This window comes from Carcharodon carcharias, chromosome 7 (assembly GCF_017639515.1).
Source record: "Carcharodon carcharias isolate sCarCar2 chromosome 7, sCarCar2.pri, whole genome shotgun sequence".
Classification (NCBI taxonomy): domain Eukaryota; kingdom Metazoa; phylum Chordata; class Chondrichthyes; order Lamniformes; family Lamnidae; genus Carcharodon; species Carcharodon carcharias.
The window spans coordinates 40,558,124-40,577,930 of NC_054473.1; the positions used below are offsets into that span (position 1 = coordinate 40,558,124).

The 19,807-nt window shown below is 41.6% G+C and overlaps 1 protein-coding gene across 1 annotated transcript in view; it reads right to left on the reverse strand.

The window, feature by feature from the left end:
- The window catches only part of dnah12 (dynein, axonemal, heavy chain 12), a 357,153-nt gene that overhangs the window by 250,774 nt on the left and 86,572 nt on the right, over nt 1-19,807 (reverse strand). The window contains exons 14-15 of the mRNA XM_041191445.1: nt 9,701-9,826; nt 2,894-3,028 (exon numbers count right to left, since the gene is read on the reverse strand). Coding sequence (XP_041047379.1) covers nt 2,894-3,028; nt 9,701-9,826 — 261 coding nt within the window. The remainder of the gene's footprint in view (nt 1-2,893; nt 3,029-9,700; nt 9,827-19,807) is intronic.

Here is a 19,807-nt window from a genome sequence, read left to right on the forward strand (position 1 = left end):
GAAAGCATGGACAGACTCGACAAAAAGAACTCGTAGAGTTGATGCTTCTGGAAACAGTTAGAGTTGAAGTCAATAACCTCCAAAAAGAAAAAGAAAACCTGCTGAAGGACTTTTGCAGATCCCAATTTGTACCACTGAAAGGGTATGAGGTGGAACAGAAAGAGTTCTGCATATCTCTGGCTGAGATGAAGAATCAATTAGCCGAGAAAGCACAACGATACATAATTCTCCAAGAAACAACTAACAAATATAAAAAAGAAATGGAAAAACTGAAGAACCAGCTACGTGGAAGCCAAGAAGCCTTAAAAATTGAGACTCCTGAGTTTTCAAAGGAGCTGACAGATGAGGAAATGCTGGAAGACTCAACTACTCAAGTCCACTCCAGTTCAGCTCATATCTGAGCCTAGTCTGACCAATAGAGAAGTTGAAGAAGAAGCTGAGATTAAAGTCAGCGCTGCCAAGGAGAAAACCCATCAAAAGAAATCATATGGGAAGAGAAAGCGAAATTACCAACAAGGCCCCAAAATTTTTTTTACATAACAGGAAGCAGATCATTTCATGTTAACTTGCCCAACATCCTGATTCTCAGAACCTGCTTCACAGATGCCCTTCGTATTCTTGAACTTGGTGGGGGGTGTGGTGTGGTGAGGGGCAGCAGGCGTGCATGCGATTCGGCCCAAAAGATGATGAAAACATTCCCATTGGAGTCTACATCAAACTTCTCTTGCTTTGGAAATACCTGTAGGAACTATTGAGCCTGAGAGAGTTGAAGAGGTAACTTACAAGGTTCCTACTGGGGAGCCGAGTGGACAGATAACTCCTGAGAGGGAGGCCTCAGATAAACCATCTGAAGTCGTAGAACTATGACAATCGACACATTTGAAAAAGCCTCCAGAGACTGAATTTGTTAATAGTTTGTTTATATAAATAGTTAATATATTGTAAAATGTACTTCCAAGTAAAGGGGGAGGGATGTGGTAATCTGAGGGGTAATACACCTTTAAGAGAATGTAAGCAGATTGACCACGTGACTGTAAGACCCAATAACTGTGTAGTGCACCCTACCATGTTAATGTTAGTCTACAGCAGGGTCTGGTTGGAGAAGCACACATCATGTTAGTGCTTTGTTGTTTGTGTAAATAAATACCATGTGCACCATTGCATATTGGTCTCTGAGCCTGCAGTATAGTATTATCAACTCACCCACCAACAGATAAACATGCAACTGGTTTGCGGCAAAGCAACCCTGCAGAAGAACATAACAAAGTAACAAGAACTTAATACTATATTTCGTTAACACCTATACATTGCACCCGAAATGGAGTTTCTGAGTTGATGGTCATTGATCTAGACTCTCAGATGAAGGTAGCACTCATTGTTCTAATTTTATTTCCACCTAAGAGTTCCCCAAAGTTTTACAGGTTCTTGAGGGCTCCTTCACATCTCCTGGGATCAAATCAAGGTGTTCCACAGGTATCAGGAATTCACTTTGATTCTCCTCGGTGTTTCTGCTGTTCTCTGAGGTATAAGAGTTCTTGGGGTCCTTCCACTAGCACCTGGCTAGACGGCGCTCTGCATGATTGTGGACAACCCATTTTAGGTATGGACCTCACTGCTTTCTTGTTTAGTGACTCCAAAACAGAAAACACCTTTGGTTTCTGAAAGCCCTCTGCTACTGGTCTACAGCTTCTGGCAGATTCTCTCTCTGCTCCTTTCAAATCTGCCTCCAGGCTTCACCTGCCTGTTTCTGTGAGAAATCACACAGATAAACCCAAAATGAAAAAAATACCTCCATGCAATCTATCCTTGTAGCAATATGGCACACCTGGGTTGATCCGGATAGAGATTTAAACTAATTATCTCTAATTCCCAAATCTTTACTGTGATCTGAAAAGAATATGGATGCTTTAAGACCTTCCCTTGTAGACCTGGAGTCACATATGGGCCAGAGCGAGCAGAGATGGCAGATTCCTTTTCCTAAAGATTCCACAAGGATCCGGATTCAAATACCACTCCTGAAGCAGAAAAATCAAGGCTGACACTGTAGTGAAGGACTAAGAGTGTTGCACTGCTGGACGTGCTGTCTTTTGGATGAGACGTTAAACCAAGGCCCCGTCTTCCTGCTCAGTGGATGTAAAATAACTCATTGCATTACTTTGAAGAGGAGCAAGGGAGTTATCCCCTGTGCCCTGGCCAATTATTTATCTCACACTCAACACCACAAAAAACAGATTATGTGATCAGCATCACATTGCTGTTTGCAGGAAATTGCTGTGTGCATATTAAATGCTGCGTTATCTACATTACAATAGTGACTACACTGCTAAAGTACTTAATTGGCTGTTAAAGGGCTTTGAGGTATCCAGTGGTCATGAAAAGCATGATATAAATGTAAGCCTTTCTTTTTTAAGGAAGGAAAAATAAAGGACATTATTGAATCAGATGGGTTTTTACTGTATCTGGTCATTTCATGGTCATCATTACTGATACTGGCTTTTTATTTCAGATGTATTTTATTAACAGATTTTAAATTCCCCATGCTGTGATAGAAGTTGAACTTGTCTCAGGCCTATGTAACATAATCATTATCCACTGCACACGTTTGATGCACCTATATGGTCAGGATTCCAAAATGGAGTTCCTGAGTTGATGGTCATTGATCTAGACTCTCAGATGAAGATCGATACTTTGGATCCAAGGAATAAACAAATAAAAACATTTCTTTAATCTTCAGATCAAGAAGAATACCAGTTTAATGGAATGAGCTCAAATTCCGAAACTTCAGCAAGGTTTTCTTTTAATATCTATTAAAATAGTTTGATTAAAATGATCAGGCTAAGATTTGAATAGTTAGGCCAAACAGTGAATAAAATGTTAACAATGCTTCTCTGACCTGTTGCATCAAGTCAAGCTCAGAGCATTGTCCAAATTCCTCTGTGCGCCGGGATAGCTTCTCCAGTTCCACAATGAGTTTCTCTCGCTTAGCCAATAGTTCAGTCTCTCCTTTAAGCGTTGCTTTCTCAACCAGCTGTATAATCACAAAAATATAAGAAAAAATATTTAAGATTTACAATTTAAACATTTTAAATATATTAAACTGAATATACAGGAAAGAATCTCCAATTGTTACATTTGTTAATTAAAACCCAGATGTTTTACATGCTCTGTTGAATATCTAGAATTTGTACTTTGTCCACCCATTAAAGATGAAGGTTCCATTTAATATCAGTGCTTTCCAAGTTCATTCAAATACTGCATAAGCCAATCATATTGAGGTCATGCACGCTGAAGTTAAGTCTAAACCTATTAATTTACATACAGGACAACCTGGGACTTTTAGGCATCCCTAGTATTGTCCTGCATTTACAGTTTAAATTTTCTTTTGAAATTTCATGGAATGACAGAATGGCTACAGCACAGAAGGAGGCCCTTCAGCTTGTTGTATCTGTGCCAGCTCTTTGCAAGAGTAATCAACCAATTTAACACTATCTTCCTTGCAGCTCACAACATTTCCAAGTTTTGTGCTTGGCTTTCCCCGTCAGTGCTGCAAATTTTTCCTCTTCAGATAATGGTCCAGTTTTATTTTGAAAGTCACAATTGAATGTGCCTCAACCACATTCTCAGACATTGGATTCCAGATCCTAAGCATTCGCTGCATAGAGCATTTTTCCTGAAGTCGCTGTTGCTTCTTTTGCCAATCACCTTAAATCGGTGTCCTGAGTTTTGTTCCTTCCACCAATGGGAACATTGTCCAGACCCCTCATGATTTTTAATATCTCAATCAAATCTCCTCTCAACCTTCTCTGTTCAAAGGAGGATAGCTCCAGCTTCTCCAAACTATCGATGTAACTGGAGTTCCTCTTCCATGGGACCATTCCTGTGAAACTTTTTTGCACTCTCTCTAATGCCATCACATTCTTCCTAAAGTGTGCTGCCCAGAACTGGACACAATACTCCAGTTGGGACTGAACCAGTGTTTTATGCAGGTTTATCATAACTTCTTTGCTTTTGTACTCTATGCCTTATTTTTAGAGCCCAGCAACCTGATGCTTTAATACCATCTCTCTAAACCTGCCCTGTAACTTTCAATGATTTGTGTACACATAACCCCAAATACCCCTGTTCCTGCACCCTATTTAGAATTGTACCTTTTTTTCATATTGCCCTCCTCGTTTCTCCTATCAAAATGAGTCACTTCACGTTTACCTGAATTAAATTTCATCTGCCACTTGTCCACCCATTGCATCGGTCTCACTATGCCCTTTTGAATTTAACATTATCCTCCTCACAGTTCACAATATTTCCAAGTTTTATGTCATCCTGTGCCTGTACACCAAAGTCTAGGTCAGTAATATAGATCAAGAAGAGCAGGGGTCCCAACCACCAACCCCTGGGGAACCCCACTATAAACATTCTTCCTGGCCGAGAAAAGAATCACTCGGTATGACTTTTGGCTTCCTGTCGTTCAGCCAATTTTGTATCCCAATGTTGCTACTGTGCCTTATATGCTGTGAACTCTAACTTTGCTTACAAGTCTGTTGAGCGGGACATTATCAAATGTGCTTTGGACTTTGGATAACCCACATTCACCGAAGCAAATATTAAATTTGTCCCAAATTATCACTTCTAAAAAATTTCAACAAACTCTAAAATATTGCTGAAAAAAGGGGCATGTCTAAGCTTTTCATCTTGCACTCATCAGGACACTTAAAAGAATTCCATTATAAGGGCGATAACAACAATTTATACTGTACGTGAAGAAAGTGCAGATTGGTTGGCAAGTGGCATTGCCATGGAGAATGCACCACTGATGGTGACTGACACTTAACTGCCAAGCATTGTTTGAAATTTAAACCAGGCAGCTTGACTCTGATTGGTCAAGGCATTTCCCTGAGAAATGGGTCAGCAAATGGCTATCACTTATTTTGTTTAGCTGAAACAGGCGCACTGTATGTACATGTTCTTTCTGTCTGCAAAGAACAGGGCCCTGTGTATATGTAGCTTCCAGTACACGCAAATATGCCACATTGTGAGCATGACTGACAATCTTAAATTGGTTGTCAGTGCAATTCTTAGCACATTTAGGATTATTTATCAAATGTTGTCCAATTGCAGAATTACATCTAATGTTGGACACTGGGTTTTGAGTTTTGCAAGCATGGGCTGGTTAGGTACAGTCTGTACCTGCCCGTTGCAAACAGAATCACTGAATCACACAGTGCAGAAGAGGCTCTTCGGCCCACCAATTCTGCACCGACACTTACCTACCTGACCTACCTACCTAATTCCATTTAGCAGCACTTGGCCCATAGCCTTGAATGTTATTATGTGCCAAGTGCTCATCCAGGTACTTTTTAAATGATGTGAGGCAACCCGCCTCCACCACCTGCCCCAGGCAGTGCATTCCAGACTGTCACCACCCACTGGGTAAAAAGGTTTTTCCTCACATCCCCCCTAAACCTCCTGCCCCTCACCTTAAACTTATGTCCTCTTGTGACTGACCTTTCAACTAAGGGGAACAGCTGCTCCCTATCCACCCTGTCTATGCCCCTCATAATCTTGTAGACCTCAATCAGGTCAACCCTCAGTCTTTTCTGCTCCAACAAAAACAACCCAAGTCTATCCAACCTCTCTTCATAACTTAACTGTTTTATCCCAGGCAACATCCTGGTGAATCTCCTCTGTACCCCCTCCAGTGCAATCACATCCTTCCTATAATGTGGCAACCAGAACTGCACACAGTACTCCAGCTGTGGCCTCACCAACTTTCTATACAACTCCAACACGACCTCCCTACTTTTGTAATCAAACAGCAGCTGCGACATGCTATTTGGTACGATCTGCCAATTCTTGGGACATACAGTTGCATGTGAAAGTCGGACAAGTTGTTCGGGAATCCCACAATATGCGTGTGCTAGATCAGCTAGGCATGCTTTCAAGGATTCAGCATTTTCAGTGGACACTGGTTTGTGGCGGGATAGTTGGGAGTAGAGGTGTTCAAACTCAGCTAATACCTCCGCCCATTTGCTTTGGAATGCAGGCACATCAAAATTAAAACAATGTGCAAGAACAAACTCCTTGCTTTCTCTGGTCAAAAAGATTTGTTATGTGTTTAGTGGCATCATTAATTGTGTTGCCAAACTGCTTCCACTGAAGTGAGTTTACAGTTTGGATGCATTTCAAACAGATACTGTTTATGGAGCCGTCATCTATTGCATAAACATAAACGGATCAAACTGAAAAACGAAAACCCAGACATACACATACAAACCTGACAAAGGGACGGGAATAGTCAACCTTAACAAGTGTGACTATCTCAACAAAACGCACATCATTCTTAATGACAGGTCCAAATTCATATCCATTGGTCCTGCTGCTCAACATGACCGGACAGCCTTGCTCGAAAGTAAGCTAAAAAAACGCTTGCTGGGCTTATATAAGAGTAACGAGCTACTGTGTGATATATATGATTGGGTTCATCCTCACAGTTTGCTACGTCCGCGTATGCATGTGCTGCCAAGACACAGAAAAGTGATGTCCCTTTACGCCCGAGCTTACCTATGACTGGTTCTGCACAACAAGAATTGGCCAAATGATGGAGCAAATTGTTCCAACCAGCATTGACCATGTTTTCCACATACACGGTGAAAGACTCCTTCGCATTTGCAAAGGCCATACGGGACTTGCATATCGATAGCAATGCTGTGTCCATGTGCTCATTTGACATTGCTAGCCTATTCACCAATGTTCCGCTTAAGGAAGCCATAGATATTTGCACTGCAGCACTATATTATGGCAATCTAGACCCGCCTTCATTGTGTGAATCAGTATCGATTGAACTTATGAGCTCAGCAACTCGCGCAGTTGAGTTCAGTTTTAATGACACCATGTATGCCAAAATAGATGGTGTTCCCATGGGATCCCCTCCAGGACCAGCACTTGCAAACATCTTTTTTTGGGTTCCATGAGAAACATGCCCTCGATGGAATGACACCTAACCTCCTAACCCTTGCATATTTCTGATATTTGCCATATTTAAATCAGCAGCTACATGTAACTATTTCCTTACATGTCTTAACGGGCTTCATCCTGCGCTCAAATTCCCCTTTGAAATGGGAGCAGTCAAATGAACTCTCCTTCCTTGATGTACTTGTTGAGAAATCTGGCAGGGGATTCTCTACCATGGTCTACCACAAGCCTACTTTCACTGGTCAATATACGCTTTAGGATTCCTACAGTTCTACCTGCTGTAAGATTAGTCTTATTGGCAACCTTGGAAATAGGGCCTGTACTATTGTTCACCATGTAATATTGATGCTGAAATGAGGTGCATCAAAGTCATCCTGCAGGTTAATGGCTACCCTGATCAGATCATTTCACGCTGTATATCATGGAAACTCCTAAAGTCATCACCTTCAGCCCTGAAAAATGCCCAATCTATCTCAGATTATCCTGGAAGCTCAAAAATTTGGTGAAGCTAGCTGTTTCAAGCTGCTACTATGCAATAGCAACACGAGTGGTATTTGCCACTAACAGGATGCTGCCATCAAGCCAAAAATGCGATCTGCCTATCACACAAATGAGTAATGTGGGAGTAGTTACATTTTTGTAAGAAAAATAAGGAGGCCAATATTACTTGCAAAATAAGAATCAAACTGGGATAAAGGAGCAAAGGGATCTGAGAGTACAAATTCACAAATCCTTAAAAATTGCGGTGTAGGTCAATAATGTTTTAGAGTTTTGGTAGTACAGATCGTATCAAGTAGCATGTCCCAGCCACTGTTTGCAATGGGCAGGGTACAGACCGTACCCAACTAGCCCGTGCTTGCAAAACTCAAAACCCAGTGTCCAACATTAGATGTGATTCTGCGATTGGACAACATCTGATGAATAATCCTCAATGTGCTAAGAATTACTTTTGACAACCAATTTAAGATTGTTAGTTGTGCTCGTAATGTGGTGTATTTGCGTGTACTGGAAGCTACATATATTAATACAATGGGCCCTGTTCTTTGCGGACAGAAAGAACGTGTACATACATTGCGTCAGTTTCAGCTAAACAAAATAAGTGACAGCCATTTGCTGATCCATTCCTCAGGGCAATGCCTTAACCAATCAGGGTGAAGCTGCTTTGTTTAAATTTCAAACATATTCTCTTGATGACGGGCTGTAATTTCAGAGATCCCCAGTGTCGGATTTGGGGAAGTAGCCCAAAGATGCACTGGCGAATCCCCTTCGGAAGTTCACAGATAAGGGTATGCACGGTAATTGCCCAGAAGTTCAAACTTCCTCTGGGCAATTGCCCTGAGCTGGGAACCACTTGAAAACGCGATTTAAATCGCAAACTTCAGATGGTTCCAGCTGTGTTACACAAATAGTTTTGGAGAAAAGGTTCAAGAATTAAAACCTCTTCTAACTTCTGGGCAACTGTCATAAAGATCCAGGCTGACCCTGACCACTGGACTCTCCTCCACATCCCTGACCCCCCAGAGAACTGCCCCCACCATCTGACCACCACCCTCCCACCCCACTGGACTACTCCCACCCCCTCTAAACACCTCCTCACGGTATTCCCAATTGCCTAACTCCCCATGGGATTCCCCCCAACCCGCAGGTCCAATCCCCTCTCCCAAACCAACGTGACCCGCACCATCCACAGGCCGCACCCCCCAGTCTCCCAACCCGATCAGACACCTTCCGCGCCCCCCACCCACAGGCATGACAAACCCCCGACCCAAATTCCCATCACACCTCCGAGGCCCGATCCTCATCCCTCCCAACCCAACACCACCCCCCTCCCGACAACCACCCCCCCAGGTTCGGATTCGCCCCCAACTCCACCAACACCCCACCACCACCACCACCACCCCACCCAAAGTCTCAACCCCCCCAACTCTTCCCCACACAAGATGTCACCCCCCCCACACAATATCTGAGCCCCCTACAAACACCTCCCCACTCAAGATCCGTCACCCCCAAACCCCCACCACAGCCTCCTCCTCCCAAGATCTGACCCTCCCCAACACCCCCACCCCACCCCCTCCACACATGTTCCCAACCCCCCCACCACTCCCAATTTCTTGGTCCAATCCGCCCCACCCCCACTCCCCTACCAAGCCGAGGTCCAACGCCCCCACCCATCTGAGATCCGACCGCCTCCCCCTCCTGCCCCAACCCACCCCACCTACTTGAGGTCTGACTCCTCACAACCTCACCCATCCGAGGTCTGACCACCTCCCCCTCCTGACCTCTGCCCAACCCACACCCACCATCTGAGGTCCAAGCCCCAAACCCCACCACCCCCAGGGGAAAGTGACATTGGTATTTTCTTGTGAATTGTCCTGATGAGTACAAGATCAAAAGTTTTGACAAAAAAATCCTTTCTTCAGCAATAAAAGAGTTAGTGAGGATGAAGAAGGAACCCCTAAAAATCAAGAAATAGCCCTGAAGAAAAACTCAAAAAGAGCCCTCAAAAAAAATATGCTCACCCCTCTTCAGGTGTCAAGGCCCAATTCACTGGATCTTCTTCCCTTAATTTATTCACCCCCCAATTCTTTTACCTCCTTCATGAAACTTCTCAAAAATCTATCTTTCCAACTTTTGAGTCAATCCTCCTAATCTCTCTCCATTGCTCAGCATCTATTTTCCCATCTCTCTGGAACCTTGAGACAGCGAAGGTGCAAGGCATTATTCTACATACCTCATCATTTTCATCAAAAATTGGAACGATGTTCCTTGGCCAAAAGAGAACTGTGGCATGTAAATCTAAGTCTGCAGGATTGAACATATAAACATCCAACAGGTAATCCAACCTGCGATGAAGTTCCTGTAAAACCATTAAGAATTACATGCTGGATAGTTTTCAGATATAGGATTTCCTGTGGGACACAAATTCATCTTGCACTTTAGTACTTAGCTGTTACTGAGTTCTACAATCATTTCATGTTTTCAAATAAGAATTCAAGAACAAAAAGAACATGAAACGGCACTAATACAAACTGTGGGATCCAGCATTGATGTCATCTAAGCATTTACTTACCATGAAGAAAAATCATTCTAAAACTGTTTATTATGTATGCAACTGCAGAAAGAGAAATTTAAAACTATTTTTGCATCAATTAAATGGTGATGGAAATGTACATTGAATGCATTCCCATCCATAAAAATATTCCTCTTTCTATAATTGTAAATAAATCATTTTCTGTGGCTGCTTGAATATATGAGTTAGGGCACAAAGCTATTTTCTAACACTATGGCACGATTGGTCAATCAGGTCAAATCTTAATTATGAACATCCAGATGTGTAATTAAGGTGTACAAAATTATTAGGGTCTAGATAGGGAAGACAGGAAAGACCTGCTTCCACTAGCTGAAGGGTCAGTTATCACGGGGCACAGATTTAAGTTGGTTGGTAGAAGGATTAGAGGGGACATGAGGAAACACTTATCCACCCAGAGGGTGGGTGGCATCTGGAATTCACTGCCTAAATTGGTGGTTGAGGCTGAAATGCTCAACTCATTTAAAAGGTACCTGGATCTCCACCTGAAGTGCTGTAACCTGCAAGGCCCTGGATCAGGTGCTGGAAAGTGGGATTAAAAATGAGCGACTAGTTTCTTATTTTCTCTTTTATTTGGCCGGGCAGACACAATGTGCTGAATGACCATTTTCTGCGCCCTAATTTTCCTATGCTTCTATGCGTTAGCTATGGAGCTCTGCTCAAATCCAAAAATCTTTCTTAAAAACATTGGCCAACAAAGCTAGCAGAACAAATTTTGTGCTCACTGGCGAAGGGACAGCAATCGCTTTTCACCTTGCTGACAGGTGCCCACAAGTTCAGGATTTTAAGCGGAGACTTTCTCTCACTCAGTGTCTGATCCAACATGGTGCCTCTTACATTTCACCTGTGATGGTTGTGAACTGGTCAAGAAACAGCAAGGCCTTTCAACCAATCAGATTGAAAAATCCTCACTGAGACATGCAGAGACTAAAGCAGGAAGTATAAATTAAATTTAAATCATCCACAGAAAGCAAAATTAAAATCAAGTATGACCAATGGGTTTAAAAGAGAACTAAAAAGGACAGATGGGAAAAGTAAAAACAGAATTATTTTAATTTCTATTTTTGTGAAAATCTCCAACACTTATAAAGGAATGAAACCCCGTGCCTGTAAAATTACATTGTTAGGACCATGAGATTATTTGGCAGTAATTATCGCATATCACACTGTTAAAAATTCACTTATTCCTGAATGCATCAGCCCTAACTTATTCCCATGTTGTTAGTGAAGAACTAGTGGGCAAGTTCACGAAGTTCACGCCATTGCCATAATATGATAGAATTCTGAATTAAGTTTGAATGTGACATAGTTCATTCTGGAATCTGAAGAAAGGAAATTATGAGGGTATGAGGGGCAAGTAGGCTATCGTGGATTGGGAAAATATACTAAAAGATTTGACAGTAGACAGGCAATGACTAGTATTTAAAGAAATGCTACACAGTCTATAACAGATATATATTCCTCTGAGGCACAAACACCCAAAGGGAAAGGTAAATCAACCATGGTTAACAAAAGAAGTTAAAGATTGCATTAGATCAAAGGAAGTGGGTTATAAGGATGCTGGAAAAAGTGGTGTGCCTGGGGATTGGGGGCAACTTGGAACCCAACAAAGGAAGACTAAGAAACTGATTAAGAAAGGAAAAGAGAATATGAATGCAAACTAGCGTGGAACATAAAGATGGACTGTAAGAGCTTCTTTAGGTATCTGAAAAGGAAAAGATTAGCTAGGACAAATGTGGGCCCATTACAGATAGAGAACAGGTAAATGGAGGAGAAACTAAATGGTTACTTTGTGTCAGTCTTCACAGAAGAAGATACAGATAATCTCCCAGAAATACTAGGCAACCAAGGAACTTGTGAAACTGAAGAACTAAAAGAAATTAGTAATAGTAAAGAGGTAGTACTTGAAAAGCTAACTGGATTGAAGGTTGATAAATCCTCTGGACCAGATTAGCTTCATCTCAGAGTGTTGGAGATGGCTAGAGAGACAGTGGATGCATTGGTGGTTATCTTTCAAATTCCTATAGAGAAAGGTTCCTGCAAACTGGAAAGTCGCAAATACATTTAATGTAATGAAAAATATTTTTGTTTCTAACTTCCAATGGAAGAGAATAAGACTCGGTAACTGCCATACATCTACATAATTGTAAATACATCACAGCATAGTTTTGAACTGCACCACAACAGAAATTATACTCTCAAAGGCCTCTGTACGGCCAAAATTGTTATTGGTAACTTTCAAATATTGGGCTCCGTAGTAGTTATTCTCCTGGTTCAACGGTGCTGATCATTTGTAGAATTGGTCCAGGCATCTTTTGTTCAGGAGTGTGCCCATACCTCCAATATCTAATCATGCAATAGTATAATCCAGAGGTGCAAAAGAAAAAGCCCCTTATGATCGGAATGGACGTCAGGGTCAGAATTTGCTGGTTAAATAACAAAGTGTTAAATGCACAAGGTGTGTAAATCATACAGCAATTGGTGGTGAGGAAGAGCAATCCCATAAGCATAAGTGCCCTGATTAGGCACTTTACGGCCTTCCAGACTTAATATTAAGTTCAACAACTTCAGACCATGAACTCTCTCCTCTATCTTCACCCCTTCTTTAATCCCTTTTTTAAACCTTATTTTTTGTTTACTAATTTTCATTTTTATTCATTGTTTTATCCCTTTTTTTAATCCTCCTTTCTATCCCCTTTTTTATCCTCTTTCCCCAACCACTGCCCCCTCCCCCCACCTCCCCCCTCAAAAGGGCCATCTGTTACTTTTTCAATGTTGTTCTTTCACAGAGTGCTGACCCTTGTTTTGCTATTAACACATTCTGTTTCCTTACCTTTATGCCACTACCAGCACCTTTTTTAGTCTTCACCACTACTCTTTGTCTTGTGTCCATGACATCTTTGTCAACCTCTCCTTAGCCCCCACCTATCAGTGACATTCTATCCTGCTTTACCTGTTTCACACCCCCTCCCCCTTAAACAGTAAAAATTCCATCATATTTTTACTTCTCTTTAGCTCTGAAGAAGAGTCATGTGGGCTTGAAACGTTAACTCCCTGTTTCTCTCTCCACAGATGCTGTCAGACCTGCCGAGCTATTCCAGCATTTTGTTTTTATTCCATAAGCAGCTTGATGGACAATCTATGTTGCTCCTGCTATTAGCCTTGTGAAAATGGAAGCTTGCTGTAATTGATATATTTGTGCATTAATTACCAAGGAAGCTTGCTGCATAATATTAAGGCTAGTAATTAACACTGTAATTACCCATCTATTGTCAAGATTTATGTTCCTGCAATACCACTCATCCTCTCCAGCGCAGAAAAGGAATTGAAACTGTGGAATCATATTCCTGCAGCAGTAAATTGCAGTTACAAGTTTTTAAAATTTGAAATCGAAATTTTTATACTTTTTTCTTTCTTTACCTTTCTGTCATTATTTTCCCTTTACTATTTTTCTGTAAGGGGAATAGATAGGTGTTTCTGTGGCCATAAACGAGATTCCAGGATGGTATGTTGCCTCCCTAGTGCTAGGGTCAAGGATGTCTCAGAGCGGCTACAGGACATTCTGAAGGGGGAGGGTGAACAGCAAGTGGTCGTGGTACACATTGGTACAAATGACATAGGTAAAAAAAAGCAGAATACAGGGAGTTAGGAAGTAAATTGAAAATAAGGACTTCAAAGGTAGTGATCTCAGGATTACTATCAGTGCCATGTGCTAATCAGAGTAGAAATAGCAGGTTATATTGGATGCATACCTGGCTGAAGAGATGGTGTGAAGGGGAGGGTTTCAGATTCCTGGGACATTGGGACCAGTTCTGGGGGAGCTGGGACCAGTACAAACTGGACCAGTTACACCTGGGCAGGACTGGGACTGATGTCCTAGGGAGAACATTTGCTAGAGTGGTAGGGGAGGGTTTAAACTAAAATGGCAGGGGGATGGGAATCTATGCAAGGAGTCAGAGAAAGGGGAATCAAGGACAAAAACAAAAGACAGAAAGGGGAATAAGAAGAGTGATAGGCAGAGAAATCAAGGGCAAGAATCAAACAGGGCCTCAGTGAAAAATAATGGGAACGGGACAAGTAATGTTAAAAAGACAAGCCTTAAGGCTTTGTGCCTTAACGCAAGGAGCATTCACAATAAAGTGGATGAATTAACTGCGCAAATAGATGTAAACAGGTATGATATAGTCGGGATTACAGAGACATGGCTGCAGGGTGACCAGGGATGGGAAGTGAACATCCAGGGGTATTCACTATTTAGGAATGGCAGGCAAAAAGGAAAAGGCGGTGGAGTTGCATTGCTGGTTAAAGAGGAAATTAACGCAATAGTGAGGAAAGATATTAGCTTCGACAATGTAGAATCTGTATGGGTAGAGCTAAGAAACACTAAGGGGCAAAAAACATTAGTGGGGGTTGTATACAAACTCCCAAACTGTAGTGGTGATGTTGGGACTGGCATTAAACAGGAAGTTAGAGAGCATGCAATAAAGGAACATCTGTAATTATGGGTGACTTTAATATGCATATAGATTGGGCAAATCAAATTAGTAACAGTACCGTAGAGGAGGAATTCCTGGCGTGTATACAGGATGATTTTCTGAACCAATATGTTGAGGAACCAACAAGAAAACAGGCCATCCTAGACTGGGTAATGAGAAAGGAATAATTGGCAACCTAGTTGTGTGAGGCCCCTTGGGGATGAGCGACCATAATATAATTGAATTCTTCATCAAGATGGAGAGTGATGTGGTTGATTCTAAGACTAGGGTCCTGAATCTTAATAAAGGAAACTACGATGATATGAGGCGTGAGTTGGCTATGATGGATTGGGAAACATTACTTAAAGGGAAGCTGGTGGATTTGCAACGGCAAGCATTCAAAGAACGCGTGGGTGAACTGCAACAATTGTTTATTCTGTCTGGCACAAAATTAAAACAGGAAAGGTGGCCAAACCATGGCTTACATGCGAAATTAGAGATAGTATTAGATGCAAGGAAGAGGCGTACAAATTGGCCAGAAAAAGCAACAGACCTGAGGATTGGGAGCAGTTTAGAATTCAGCAAAGGAGGACCAAGGGATTGATTAAGAAGGGGAAAATAGGGTATGAGAGTAAGCTTACGGGGAACATAAAAACTGACTGTAAAATTTCTATAGGTATGTGAAGAGAAAAAGATTGGTGAAGACAAATGTAGGTCCCTTACAGTCAGAAACAGGGGAATTTATAATGGGGAACAAAGAAGTGGCTGACCAACTAAATATATACTTTGGTTCTGTCTTCACAAAGGGGGACACAAATAACATACCAGAAATGTTGGGGAACACTGGGTTTAGTGAGAGGAAGGAACTGAAAGAAATCAGTATTAGTAGGGAAATGGCGTTGGGGAAATTGTTGGGAATGAAGGCCGATAAATCTCCAGGGCCTGATAATCTACTTCCCAGAGTACTTAAGGAAGTAGCTCTAGAAATAGTGGGTGCATTGGTGGTCATCTTCCAAGATTCTATATACTCTGGAACAGTTCCTACAGATTGGAGGGTAGCTAATATAACCCCACTATTTAAAAAGGGAGGTAGAGAGAAAACAGGGAATTATAGACCAGTCAGCCTGATGTCAGTAGTGGGGAAAATTCTAGTTCATTATAAAAGATTTAATAGCTGAGCACGTGAAAAACAGTGGCAGGATTGGACAGAGTCAGCATGGATTTATGAAAGGGAAATCATGCTTGACAAATCTACTGGAATTTTTTGAGAATGTAACTAGTAGAGTTGATGAGGGGGAGCTTCATTAAAGGATATGGGGAGAAAGTGGGAGCAGGCTATTGAGTTGGATGATCAGCCATGTTCATAATGAATGGCGGTGCAGGCTCAAAGGGCCGATTGGCCTACTCCTACTCCTAGTTTCTATGTTTCCGTCCTGAGCAGCACTGTGGGCGTACCTACACTACATTGACTGCAGCAATTCGAGAAGGCAGCTCATCACCACCTTCTCTAAGAGCAATTAGGGATGGACAATAAATGCTGGCCTAGCCAGCGATGCCCACATCCCATGAATGAATACTTTAAAAATTGATATAAAGCTGAGCAGAAACAGTGAGAAATTCAAAGGAGAATATTCCAGCAGCTACTGAATGCAACCTGGGAATTTGTACAGCACATGATCACATTGTACAATCTGAACTCAGATCATAGCATCACAGCTCTGAAAAAATTTGAATTCCAAACCTATCTTTTGACAGGTGCTAAGGCCCACCATGGCAACTGGCGGAATTTAAATATCAGTAATAAATCTGGAATCAGACATTTCAGTAATAGTGTTGTAATATGGGTTCCGTTGTTCTGGTTCATTGATGAGAAGGTCTTCTATGTTTAAATATGAACCATTTACTGGTAGCCTTTAACTATTTATAGATCCCAGGTTACTGTCATGCATGGTGCTGTTGCCATGCAGGTAGGCTGCTGCTAGAGTGTTCTCTCTGGACTGTCTATTACCATGCACCTCTGTCCATCATACCGTGGGCATTGCTATTCTCCAGTCCCACATTAATCCTTGCTCTGCCGAGCACCTTTACATTACAATGGCATGCAGGCACATACAACATCATACAACATCCACTTCCTTCTCCAAAGAAAACTTTCCTCCCTTCCAACAGAGTATTACAATACAATCTTTACTTGCTATCCCTTCTCCCCCATCCCAAATCTCTGACTTTATACATTCAGATACTCTTGAAGCTTGACAGTTCTGCCACATCTTGGTCTGAGATGCTTGGAGGACTGGTAGTAGTGCTCTGTGTTTCTGGTTCTTGGCTATCCCAATTTGATCCACTTTTTGTATCTCCGAGTTGTGTCTCTTTTTAATAGCAATTTGTCTGTTTTTTTCAGACATTGTGGGTTTGTCCCGTTCCTTCTGAAGGGAATGTGTACTCGTTCATTCCTAGGGTGGACTCGAATTTTCTTTTTCTGTGGTGTCCGCCATGTTCTTGCTGAACATTGACGTTTCACAAATGGACCCTTCATTTCCACTTGTTTACAATTTCATCCAAACATTTATCTGCTGTTTTATTTTCAGATCATTTTGCAAGCTTATGAATCTTATCATTCAGTTCAATGGTTCTCAGTATGTCTGATACATCCAGTGCTTTCTCTTCTTTGAGTTCCCTGTGTTTTAGTGTCAGATTTACATTTTCCAATCTCATTTCGGTCTTTTCTTTCTCTGCAACAGAACATTTTGGTTTCACAATTGGTCAGGTGTGTCTGCGGTGAAGTCTTAACTTGTTTCGGTTCTGTAATTATGCTATGCATGGCTTTATTATCCACTTGCAGCTTGGAAAGTTCTATGGCTTTTGCTTTTGATACCTCCTCTTTTCCATTCAACCGTTTCTTCAGCTCTTCAGTCTGTTTTCTGTAGCTTTCAGCTTCCTCCTGCAATATTGAACATTGCTGAGTCTTCTCTGCCAATTGGTTCTTCAGTTTGTTCAGCGTGACATGAAATTCATTTTACTTCTCTTCGTAATTTTCCAGAGGAATAAAATTTGTGGTTCTTGTAACAGGTAAAGATCCATCAACAGATTTTCTTTTTCTTTGCAGAGCTTACTTGCTGCAGCTTGAGTTTTTCTGTAACTCGGTGGTGTCTCCTTGAGTTTCTTCTGCTGTGATGCCATTCTGCTGTTTAAGACAGTTTTTTTTATGTTACTGAATAGTTACAATTCCTTTTGCATTTGATCTTGAAGGACAATCAATTGTTCTTTCAACTATTTGTTTTCTTATTAACCTTTTGCCAGTTCACTCTGGGCTTCAGTGCATCGTCTTGTTGACTCAGCTTGAATCTTGTGCTTCAAATCTTCCAGTTCAGCTCTGATACAAACATTTTCCAGTAGAACAGCTTAATTTGCTTTTTATACGTTTTGCTTCTTTTGATTATCTCAGATAACTTTCCTTCATTCACAGCCATCTGCTGTTGCAGTTTGGGTACCATGTCAGCTTTTTCAAGAAACTTTATTTTTTTTTAGCCTTTTGGCAGCTTCTGAGCCATTTTTTTTCTTCTGCGCTAAACTCTTTGGCTCATGAATTTCCTTGCATGGTTGGCAACCATCTTGTGGATTACTTCACTATTGTCTCCCTCACTCTGGGGTCTCTTGTTGCTCTCAGTGCTTTATTGGGAGTTGCTCTCTCTCTTAGGTCTCTTGTTGCCCTTGGCACTTTATTGGGAGTGTGCTAGCCTACTCTTGTGCCTGGTTTAGCCATTTCCTTATCCAAAATGTGTCTGGCTCTTCTAATTTTCTGTCCATGGCTGTTTGTGTTTTCTTGTAGTTACAGCTTTAAATATCATTGTGCCTTTAAGACTGTGAGCGCAGTAACCATTTTTTTCACTGCAGGATGTCTGCAGCTGTCAGCTTTCTTGGTCTGTGATTTCCCTGCACTTTTTTGGGATTCCTGCGATCGTGGGCCTCTTTTTTTTTTAAAAAACTTTTTAAAAACTCCAAAACAGCAGCACCTCTTTCCTGGGCAATTACTTCTGTTGTTTCTTTTACCTCTGCAGGTTCTTTTGATGTTGGACGTCCAACGCTTTAGGAGTTTTGGCAACCTTGCCTTTCAATTGCAGCCATTTGTTGTTTAAACCTAAAGCTGCAGTAGTGCTTTCTGTGTTTTCTGTTTGGCTTGAAGGGGATTTTTTTGAACTTTTTGTTATACTCTGCAGGTTTCTTTATTTTAAACTCTGTAGGTTTTTTTTTTAACTTCAGCTTGGCCACCTTGTGTTATATGGTGCTGGCTGGCACCGCAGATTTCCTTCAGCTGCCTAATGGATATGGTGAGCCTTGGGACTGCCACCTAATCTATAATGTAAGTACAGCTTCTTTTTGATAACTTTTGATCACCATCTCATGAATGAACCAGGTTCTTTAACTATGCATCACTCAGGATCTTGCAATTTTTTGTAGCTTTGCACACCCATTTTTGTGATCTGAGCAGGTGTCTTCACTATGCATCACTTGGGGTGGCACCATTCACTCTGGTGGATTCTTCAACTTCTAAGTCTATAGTGAAGCTTCCTCAAGTTTTCTTCTGAGGTGCACATCTCTCTAGTTTGGCTTCAGCTGCTTTTAGTTTTTCATACCTTGGGATACTGTTCTGGGTTCATTATTTAAAATATCACCTTTCATAGCACCGCTGATGTGATATCTTTTAGGAGCTCCCACTGCTGCTAACCATGTTGTTAAGGTGTGGTGTCTTAGTGATGAGAGGATCTTGAGACGTGTATGTTTAAACACAAACCCTTTATTGGTAGTCTTTAACTATTTACAGATCACAGGTTACTTTCATGCAGAGTGCTGTTGCCATGCAGGTTGGTTGCTTCTGGGGTGTTCTCCCTAAACTGTTCTCTCAGTCAATCACCATGCACGATGGGCGGTGCTATTCTCTGGCCCCACATTAACCCTTGCTCTGCTGAGCACCTTTACATTAAAATAGCATGCAGGCACACAACATAATACAACAAATGGTGACCACGAAACTATAATCAATTGTTGTAAAAACCCATCTGACTCACTATTGTCCTTTAGGGAAGGAAATATTCCAAAACAAAAACAGAATTACCTGGAAAAACTCAGCAGGTCTGGCAGCATCGGCGGAGAAGAAAAGAGTTGACGTTTCGAGTCCTCATGACCCTTCGACAGAACTTGAGTGAGTCCAAGAAAGAGTTGAAATATAAGCTGGTTTAAGGTGTGTGTGTGTGTGTGTGTATGTGTGTGTGTGGCG